The 11,045-nt window shown below is 41.9% G+C and overlaps 1 protein-coding gene across 3 annotated transcripts; it reads left to right on the forward strand.

Annotated features, from left to right (window-relative positions):
* Positions 1-251: 251 nt before the first annotated feature.
* On the forward strand, positions 252-10,523 carry Smlr1 (small leucine rich protein 1). Of its 3 annotated transcripts, XR_015001858.2 has the most exons (4): positions 605-849; positions 7,135-7,532; positions 7,776-7,993; positions 9,586-10,523. XR_015001858.2 is itself a non-coding variant. In XM_048425050.3 (2 exons), the coding sequence occupies exons 1-2, from the start codon at positions 723-725 to the stop codon at positions 7,212-7,214; spliced, it is 207 nt and encodes a 68-aa protein (XP_048281007.1). In that variant the 5' UTR covers positions 263-722; the 3' UTR covers positions 7,215-7,495. The 3 variants fall into 3 exon arrangements, 1 of the variants encoding a protein (XP_048281007.1); XR_015001857.2 differs by having other exon boundaries at positions 252-849; positions 7,135-7,993; XM_048425050.3 differs by lacking the exons at positions 7,776-7,993; positions 9,586-10,523 and having other exon boundaries at positions 263-849; positions 7,135-7,495.
* The last annotated feature ends 522 nt before the right edge of the window (positions 10,524-11,045 follow it).

The raw sequence follows: 11,045 nt of genomic DNA on the forward strand, positions 1-11,045 counted from the left end.
GGGGACAGCACCGCTGGCTGTGAGCTCCAGCAGCCAGGAAAAGGCCTGGCCACCATCCACACCACCACTTACACTACTGGCTGTTCCTTGTGTCTTCCTAGATGATAAAGGGGAGGGGCTGTGACCTCTGCTTTGTATACCCAGCTTCCAGACCAAAGGTCAGCTGCCAGTAGAGTTAAGTGATTGTTAAATAAGTGAACAAATCAATGCACCTTCCAGAGAAGTGCTCAGAGAGGGACCAGCCAGGCAGTTTAGCATGAGAGAAGTATGTTTTTCCTTTCCCAGCGTTTGTTATACTATGTGCGTTAGTGTGACTATTATGTCATTTTTAGCTCTGAAATTTAGGAAATGGAGTAAAGGATTTTTCTGTGTCTGGGACTATATAGGAGGAACAAACACATAGCAAGAAGATCTGCTGAAGTCAGATACTTAATCTCAGCTCGTCAGAGGCATCCCAATTCCTACTGGGAAATAAGTATCTCAGGGATAGCTTGGGAGACTTACTCTTCAGTGTTTCTACACCCTGGAGCTGAGTTACAGAGTAACCCGAAAACAATGCTCCAGAATTCACCCCACTAATAAACCAGAGCAAAGTTCACAACAAGTTCCATGGACAGAAGTGTGGAGCAAAGGCCAGAGCTCCAGGGAAGGGCTACCACAGAGCAGGGACAGTCACCTGTCTTGAGGGAGGATTCCTGAGCCAGCCCCAGCTGTAGCAGGCCATGAGCTCTGTGCTATCAATCGTCTTGCAGGAACTCCCAGGCCCGTTCCTAGTCCTGGGGATCTTCTTGCCTGTGACTTTGCTGCTTTTCCTCCTGATTGCCTACTTCAGGATCAAATTGATGGAGGGTAAGTGTGAAGCCCCACAAAGAAAGGCTCATCCTTAAAACATACCAAAGCTCTGAGAAGCTGGTGAAACTTATCTTTTTGATTGACAGATTTTTTTCCCCAGCCCTCCCTTAAGATCCTATCCCTGATGAACCAAGGTTTGATATTTTCAATTCTGTGGGTGGTGAGGTAGGTAAGGTTTGACCACTTGCTATAGGGACTTCTTCTCTGTAGTTCCTGGAAGACAGACAACTGTGAACCAGCAAATTGGACACAGGGTTGCTTGTTTATCTCTTAAGGCAACAGATTCATAAGGCAGCTGTTCATGGTCTGTGTCTTCTATGTGACAGATGTATATGTGTGTATCATACATAGTGCTTGTAAGGACTACTGTCATTCACATATACTCTGGGTTCTCACGGACACTGAGTGTCCCTGAGAGAAGTTAAAGGCTTCAAATGTCAGAGCTGGGAACCTGAGTCCATTGTATCATTCTCAAGTCTCACCTCTGTTGCTTCTTTGACAAAGTAAACTTTCACAATCTCAGAAATGTATCAACCATGAAATGAGGCACAGAGCAGGTCAACACGGTCTCACAGTACGCACACACTCATGTGTGTACATATATTCACATAAGTAAATATATACACAAGATATATATGTACACACACACAGACACACAGACACACACACACACACACTACACATACATGACCGTGTGCATATGCACATAACATCCTCAGCCACCGAACTTCTTCTTAAGAAACGTTCCAAGCATTTTTTTTTGAAGTTTAAGGTGGTGACTTTTAGCTGCTTCTTTTTATTTTATTTTTGAAAGTAATTTTATTAAATTATAAAAGTTTCCATTTCCGCCCCTCTTCCCAACACCCTCCCACTCCCCCCACTCCCTCTCCTCCTCTCTCTCCATCCCTAAGAGCAGTCAGGATTTCCTGCCCTGTGGGAAGTTCAAGTTCCTCCCCCCTCCCTCCAGGTCCAGGAAGTTGAGCATCCAAACAGACTGGATCCCCAAAATCCAGTATATGTAGAGGAAACAAGTCCCAGTGTCATTGTCAATGGCTTTTCAGAAAGACCCCGTGCCAGCCACATTCAGAGAATCCGGCCACATTCAGAGAATCCGGCTACATTCAGAGAATCTGGTTGGATCACGTGCTCGTTCAGTCCCAGTCCAACTACCTAAGTAATCTGTCTGGAGTTAATTCACATTAAAACCATATGACAATATTTGTAGCTCAGCAGCACCAGAAGTGTTGCTGAAGCATGCAATGAAGGGAACAGAATAACTAGTATTCCTACGTCCTTCTTTCTCCGTTCACCCCTCCAAATGACAGGATATACTAGGGAGCTTGCCCTAACTCCTAGGTTTTTCTCATGCCATGGGTCGGCTCCTTCCCTCTCCAAACATTTTGCACTTTGTAGCATAAGATTGAATGCAGGGGGCAGTAACACTGGGAGCCTCACACGATGGGGGGGGCAGTCTGTGGGTGATATCCTTTAAACTCCTTAAAGCGTGCTCCAAAATACATTCTACCTCTAGATGGCCACCAACTGTCAGTCATTCAACAAGTATTTGTGAATCAACTTGAGCATTTTCCCATTCTTATGACTGAACACCACAGACTTATTTTTAAACAATGAAACCTATTTCTTATAGTTCAGAAGACTGGGAAATCTAAAGTCAAGTGGCCCAATCCGGAGAGGTTCCACTTGCTAGTAGAGAATCTGTAGTCTAAGGCAGCACACAGTAAGAGGGGTGTAACTAAAAGACAGACACAGGGCTTCTCTGTGTAGGTTTGGCTGTACTGGAACTGGCTCTATATAACAGGCTGGCCTTGAACTCACAGAGATCCATCTGCCTCTGCCTCCTGAGTGCTGGGATTAAAGGTGTGTGCCACCAACCCCTTGACTCATAGTTCTGCTCTTAAAGGCCTCATCTGGGCCTAGGGCTTTAGAAATCACAATGAACATGAAGTTTCAATGTGAGCTTTGGTGGAAAATCAAATTCCAGTTCTACTATATACTATGGCCTGTCCTAGGCACATAGACTTTGGGGACCAAGAGGAAATAGTCTTCCATTTAGAAAGCTACAAAACGCATAAAAAAAAAAACCCTTTAATCCAACATCAGATATAAAAATCTGTATTTTTATTTTCTGATCTTGTAGTCAGACCAAGTTAAGAGTAAACTCTGTCCTTGAATCTAGCCAAGGCTGAATCCTGACTTTTCATTTTAAGTCTTTTCCAAATTGTCAGAGCTGAGACCTCTCACCAGACAGGATCTTCTAAACACCTAAGGGATACCCCAGTGATGGAATAAGCCACCTTCCCATTGTCACCCTCTATTGCTGGCTCTCAGTGAAGTAAGTATATCCAGGCCCGAGGCAGGAAAGCCAGGAGTATGGGAAGCACCAGTTACTTCAGTGAAACAATTCCATGCATCAGGCAGTTAAAACAAAAGAGGTCTCATCTGCAGCTTGTTGCCTGAAAACTGTAGCTTTTTCTGTAGTCATTTCCTAAGGGTGTGTAGTATTACTCCATTTCCAGATAGAGGTCAAATGAGATCCCTTGGCCCCAAATTAAAACATCACCAGTTTTATCCATCTAAAAGCAATCATTTAAAAATTATAAACATATGGACAAATGTCATAGTTAATCTTCTATCCAGGGCTACAGCAGTGTCATCATTCCTATTTTGTTTCTGTAAAGAGAAGGACACTGACAGATTAACTGGTGTGTTCACAGAACCCCAGAGTCCTACACTCCAAATCAGAACACCAGTTTGTGTGTTTCATATATCCTAAGGTTAGACAGAGTGTCATTTTGAGATGTGATGGAGATAATGTCACCATTCAACATTAATACCTACTCTTCAAGCCTTGAAGGTAATCATTCAAGGAAATTTAATTAGTATGTAGAGAACATCAATTTTCTCACAAAGGAAGAAAGAAAATTCTCTAACATCCTGCACACTTTCGTTTGTCATTTGCCTTGAGAAACAGTTCTTGGGGAGGAGGGCTGAGTCTTAAAGCTTTCTAGAAATAGCCAGACCCTCTACCATCAGTGCCATGAACAGTTATCATCCCCTAGGGTGCACGTTGTGATCTTCATTTCTCTTCAGTATTCCAAAATCTCTGCATCTAGTGCCACCCGGCTTCCAAGGCATCAAGAACAATCTGTGCTCTAAAACAACCAACAGTACAAAAGCAGTCACTTTATTAAAGTGTACATGCTGAATGCCCAAACACTTAGTTAAATACAGAATAAGTAAAGCTAATTAACATTTGAATCTGGAACACAGCGTCTCTACATAACCTAAAACTTCAAGCCTCCTCACCTGGAGGATAGAAATAACAGTAGCAGGTTTCAGCAATGGGGTCAGTGTGAGAAATGAGCCACTACAGAATGTAGCTGATTTTTTTTTTTTTTTACTCTTTGGGGGCTCACCGCCAAGCTCCCAGATAAATACGTGGGGACTTGTTCTTATTTATGAATGCCCGGTCTTAGCCTGGCTTGTTTCTAGTCAGCTTTACTAACTTAAATTATCCCGTTTCTCTTTAATTTGCCTCTGGCTTTTCACCTTAATTTATTCTATGTATCTTTCTTTTCTTCTTATTCCATGGCTTGCTGTGTGACCCCTGATGCCTTCCTCTTCTTTTCTCTCTCCTTCTTCCTGGATTTCTCCTCCTATTTATTCTCCCTGCCTCCCAGCCTCACCTATCCTTTCTTTTGCCTTGCTATTGGCCATTTAGCTCTTTATTAGACCAATCAGGTGTTTTAGTCAGGCAAAGTATCACAGCTTTATAGTTAAACAAATGCAACATAAAAGAAGGCAACACATCTTTGCATCATTAAACAAATATTCCACAGCATAATCAAATGTACACATCTTAAACTAATATTTCACAACAACAGAGGGGTTCCAAACAATCCCCATACTGGAAAATGGTAAACCGTTATTTCTCCCACTGGCTTATAAATCCCAAGAAATCACCATTTGTGTCATTATATGCATCATTAAAATTGCCTTAGAATAACTAAGACACCCTAGGTGACTCACCTGGAAGGCAGCAGACAAGATAGGAAACCTGGCAGTCTGGCTCCAGAGCTAGCTTTCTTAGCCCGCACAACACCAGGCAGGTTTCCTATCAACTAATGATTTTTTGTTTGTTTGGTTTTTGACCCAGGCAAAGAAACTCACCACCAAGTTGAAAGGCAATTGTGGAAAATCTATGAACAAGGGAAGAATGTTTGCAAAAGCTTTGGATGGGTTGGTCTCTTAATATAAAAGAAAAACAAATTTGGGTTGACTTTCTAATATAAAAAACTACAAATTATTCCTAATGATGGTAATTCTTTCACATAAATATCTACCCCAAGCCAGAAAGATTCTTCACCCATGTTCCAACAGAGAAAGATCCTTACTGCTAACAGAATTTTCCATAACCCAGGTACTTCTTAAAGACACCTGCTTAATTTCTCTCTGAACGTCTTCCCTAATAGACTCCTGTGATTAATAGCCTAGTGCAAGCTGTTTTTGGAGAGAGGTAAATGACTTCACTTCTTATTTTCTGGGGGGAATCCATGGCAGTCAGTTTAGTCACTGGCTGGAAGACTCACTAGAGCTCACTAAGCTTTTCATCCTCAACCTAGATCTCTGATTTTCGTTTTTTATTTCTCATCCTTCAATCTCTGATTTGGGCCATGATGTATCCAGGTCTGTGGTGTATACCCTTGTCCATCATTCAAAGCACTTCTTATGCAGTTGGGGAAGAAATTACTCCTATTTCAATGAGTTCATAATCTAAACCAAAGATTATCTCAAAGAAGTATCTTTGAAATAGCAAATCATCTATGTAAAAAAGCAACGGAACTCAGCAGCTGAAAGTACAGACTCTGAAGTCAGGCTGCCTGGTATCAAATTCCGAATTCATCCATTTCTGTAGTCTTGGGGTAAACTGCTTTATCATGGTCTTTCTCTGACCCAGGCTGTTCACTCATACATGAAGAAGCAACTTATGTCACTGCAAGAATTGGACAAGGTAACACATGCAAAGTTGGCACAGTCTATCTGGTACATAGTTGCTGAACAAATACTGCCTGTTCAACCTTGTGACTCACACAGCCCAGGGCATGTCCTCATTTGAGAATATGGAGCAGCCCCTAAGTATCCAAGATAGGTAGGAAATGTTCCCTAGGTGCATGGTAATGGGCTGATGGAATAGATTGAGGTGGATACCAAGAATACTGTCAAGGCCAATTTCATAAGCACGCTGTTACTAAGTGATGTTGGTGGCCATGAGAGTGGGTGAAGTGTTGTTTGTTGTACCAGGAACATATAAGGTTATATATTAAGATTTTTAACAGAGATCTCAAGGTTAAAAGAGAATCTGGTTCCTGACATGCTAGTTGAATACAGGAGCAGGGAGAATGCCGTGTGCAAGGCAAGCAGGTGGGAGTCAACACTGACGAGAGTAGGTAGGTAAGGCTATGTTGATGCTACAGAGAGGAAACAGGTTGGGGAATGCCACTAGGTTCAGTAAACTGGTCTAAGTAGGATGCCACTTAAGACTTTTAATATTTTAGAGGAACAGTTTTTATCTAAATGCTTTTGAGAGATTAATAAATACATAGGGTCTGAAAAGTTGAAAGATGCCAAAAGCCTAATGCCCAAAAGGAAAATCAGTAAGCTGACTTGTCTAAGGATCACACATACCCAAGTATATTTTGGGAAAGCTGGAAGGACAGAAACCTTGATTCTCTAATTCCTATATCCCCAACTCCTGACCTACACGTTTAATGGTTTCCCGAATATGACAATCTAAACATCTGCTAAACAGGATACTTACATGTTAATGATCTTTAATCCAGTGGTCATCTGTCCTAATCAGGGACATTCATTTGAAGTAGTCAAGGAGGGCCGAAGATAGTTCAGTAGGTAAAGGTGCTTGCCGTCAAGCCTGATGACCTGAGATTGATCCTGCTGTCAAGCCTGATGACCTGAGATTGATCCTTAGCACTCGACAATGGAGGGTGAGACTAATCCAAGTTCCCCTCTGATCTCCACATGTGCTGTGCCATATTCATTACTACACACACACACACACACACACACACACACAGAATACTAATTATTTTTTTAAAGGAAGCTGAAGAGGTCAGGCCCCACCGTAGAGACCCATATAGTCCTCAGGGATACCAGTCAGAAACACTGGCCAATAGCTTCTAGCAAGTGATAAAAGGGTCTAAGGCACTCAGCTGTCTACAAATTAACCAATATCTTTCCTTTCAGTTGATGAAGAACTGTCTCAAATTTCTGATCGCCAAAACAAGTACAGTCCTTCCCTGTACAGGCGGATGAGACGAAGATGACTGCGGGGATCATTCAGTGGACAAAGAAGTATGAATTACACAAGGTCACAGAACAGAGGTCAACAGAACCATGGGGGAAATGAGAATGGTGGATGCATCAGCTCCTACTAGAGGACTTCAGTGTGATCTGATGTGAATGGAAGTTCTTCAGAAAGTACCAAGGACTTAAGATTTTCTTTCACATGCTCAATGCATGAGGCACATCTCCGGTTTCTTTTGTTATGACTATGTTTATTTACTTGGAAAGTGTTTTTAAAATAAAATTTGTAGACCTAATCATATCACTATTTGAAAGCTCACATAATTTTCTCTTTAAAGGTAAGGAAAGGCTGAGAGAAATCAAATGGTGCTGTGGGAACTCCTTCAGCCAATAGCCTTTAAGATACCTGCCCACTTTGGGAGTGGTCTCATGTACTACAAATGCATATGAAAAGTGCACGCATGCCAGCCTCTTGGCTGCTGGATTCTTCCAGTTCCCATAGCACACAGAGGACTGCGGATCACTACTCTTTCTGTGAGTTTATCCCTAGATAAATAAACCTTTGTTATACTCCATTCCAGGCTATTATGGAACTCTTTTGTACACCAACAAAAGAGGAAAAGATGGTGCCTGAAAGAAGCCCTATGGATGCTTTACACCAGAGTCCTTCCATTTGGCCGTCTAGTCAATCTGGAACATGGCAGTTTCAGACAGCATTCAAGACCTTTGTGTCTCTTCCTTTCCCAACTGCTTCATCTCTGTGGCAAGCTGCGACAAAGAAGTGGAGTTTCAATATTAGGTATGGGTCACTCACCAACATAGCTCTCTGTATGGTGGAGATATTAAGTGGTACCAGGGAAAGGAAGAGAGGACAAAAGCTCTTCTAATATCCAGGAGAATAATTCAAGGTTGTTTTGTTTTTAGTAAAACCCAAACACCAGGGGACTGTTTCTAAATTGAAAGTCAGCATTTCACTAGCAAAATTCTTATCATTCAGTGGGCTCTTAAGAACATAGATTGAAAAAGAAGCATTTAATAATTGAAAAAGCATTTAATTCAAGGTGACAGTTAAAACAGATTGGTGCAGAAGAATTGTCTATATTCTGTCAATCATGTATTTTAATAAAATGCTGATTGGCCAGGCAGGAAGTATAGGCGGATCAACCAGACAGGAAGTAGAGGCGGGGCGAGAACAGGAGAAGGCTAGGGAGGAAGCCCATTCCTCCATTCCTGCCCAGACCACCAAAGAAGCAACATGTGAGCTGACAGCTGAAAAAGGTACCAAGCCATATGGCTAACACAGACAAGAATTATGGGTTACCGTAAGATGTAAGAATTAGTTAATAAGAAGACTGAGCTAATGAGCCAATCAGTTTATAACCTAATGTAGACTCTGTGTGATTTTCTTTGGGACTTGCCGGTTGTGGGGTACTGGGCAGGACAGAAATCTCAACAAGCCGGCCCTCATGTTACAACAGATTATGCTCACTACTATGTTCGCCATACTTTTCTAGTTAATAGCAACAAAATGTTTAGTACACCCTATCCCTGGCAAATTTCCAACCTTTGCACATGACTCCATGTGCTTTGAGTGGTTTACTTAAGAAACAGCCCTTGTGTGTGTGTGTGTGTGTGTGTGTGTGTGTGTGTGTGTGTGTGTTTGTGTTTAAATGCATCAATTTTGGTAGTGACAGTCATACAAGAATACAAGATTGTAATGAGCAAAAAGTCAGAATGTTTCATTGTGGCCTGATAATTTCCTGACTCTATCTTTAGGTCCCACCCTGATATTCTTCTCAGGCATTCAGTGAGTTTTCTGGTGGCACTTCTTGAGTTTAATTTCGTTCAACTTAAGACATTTGTTTCTCCATTTTAATACTGTTGAAAGCTGCTGGGGGCTGCAGACCCAAACCCTGAATTTCCTGTGAACAACTTGTTTTCCTCTGCTCTGAGCAGGCTGCAGCTGTTCTGAGCATAAGACACTGATGGCAGGGGAGTGGGTTCTGATGGGCCTGCAGCTGAAAGATCTCGAGAGCTGGGGCATAGCCAGAGCCCTACATAAGCTGCCCCTGAGCTCAATAAAGTTGGCATTCTTATATTAAGAGTGACCCATGTCTCCACCTCTGTCTGTGTGCCTTTAATTTTCTCAGGCCAGTTCCCGGTTTGTGCAACCAGTCCTGTAGTGAGTGACACAGGAGCTACAGAACTGTTTCGGGTTTTTACATAATAGTACTCAATTATAACGAGAATATCTGTTGGGTCTTTCGAAGTTGGGTAATTCCTAAGTGCTAATGCCATATGGAAGAAACAACACTATCTTTCAGTTCTGGGAAGGATCTCTTTTTAGCCCCTGGTGGAAGCAGTTTGTGTAAAAAATGCTTTCTTCAACAGGAGGTGTGAAAGGACACAGCAGAGTCCCATCTTGGGCAGCTGCCAGCCAAATGTGTGGCTCAGTCATCACAGTTGCTCCCTCTTCTTCCAGAAACAGAACATCTGAAGCCTGAGCTTTAAAGGATGCTTGACCAAGAGGTGCCAGGATTATAGCCACAATTCACCATACAAAGCCTTAAAAGCCTGTTCTAGTTTTTCAGCTTTTTTGTTCTTGTTGTTTTTAATTGAATTAGTAACTTGGCAGTTTGATGTTGCCCAAGATGATGCTTCAAAGGCTTCCAGAAGTGGAATGTAAGTCCATGGCCACTCCACATTCTGAACCTAGCTGGTAAGATAGAAATTAGGCATAGCGGGGTATAATACATGAAACGGTATTTGCAATCTCTTACCCACAAGATAGAAGTTAATCTTTCCAAAGATTTCAGTGCTTTCAGATAGCAACAGGAAAGTCAACTACAGAGTTTTCTCGAAATCTCTAATTCTCTGGCAAAAGTAAACCTTAGAAATCAGAATTCATACCTTATAACTGCCAGAATTTGGAAATGTTAAACACATTTCAGATTAAAAATTTCAAAGCATGCTCTAAGATGTTATGGTTTGAATCTGCAATGTCCCCCACAGGTTCATGTGTTGCACACTTGGCCCCTCATTTCATTGTGAAACTATGGGAAGAGCCATTAGGAGGTGGGTTGTGGTTGGCAGAAGTGGAACATTATGGCTGGGGTCTTGAAAGTTATACCTGTTCACGGTCCTGCCCTAATGGAGAAATCTTTGTCAACCAATTATCTTTAAGAGGTGGGACCAAGTTAGGGTGTGACTTTCTGGGTACCCGGCAGACCAAAGTTTGCTCTCTCTGTGGTTCCTGCTCTACAGTGCTGAGCTTGGACTTCTCGTTCCTGTTTCATGAGACTGCCCCTTATAATAAAAATACAACTGATCTTTTGGTTAGCCTGTTTGTTTCTCGATCTGCGATAATTCCACACTGCCCTGCATGCCCTGCTTCCTTTTTGTGCATTATGAGATGACTGCCACACAAGCCTGCTTGTGATCTGTTCCCCCATGCTTGCCTCACTGTGATGGACTGTAACCCTCTGAACTAGTAAGACCAAAACTTCCTCCTTTAGATTCTGCGTTACCAGTGTCAGGTTACAGTGCAGATCCTAGTATGAATGACCGATAGGTGACTGAGGCAGGAAGTAAGCACTCTTAAGATTTTTGTTTATAATTAGTAAGATTAAGGATTTTAAAATATTTCTTTCTACTTAAAAACTTCAAATCTGTTTCTTGTAACTCTTGGATCCACTTTCCTACTTACTCTGCCATTTGGTCCAGTTTACAAGTGAGATGAAGACATTCTGAAAATCCCTTTGTCAGAAGAGAAGTACAAGGAATTTTTAAATGATAGCTTTTATTGATGTTCTCACAAGTGGTAATCATCAACACTGTTCCAAGTGGCTCTT

The sequence above is a fragment of the Myodes glareolus genome, chromosome 1, assembly GCF_982192425.1.
Source record: "Myodes glareolus chromosome 1, mMyoGla1.1, whole genome shotgun sequence".
Classification (NCBI taxonomy): domain Eukaryota; kingdom Metazoa; phylum Chordata; class Mammalia; order Rodentia; family Cricetidae; genus Myodes; species Myodes glareolus.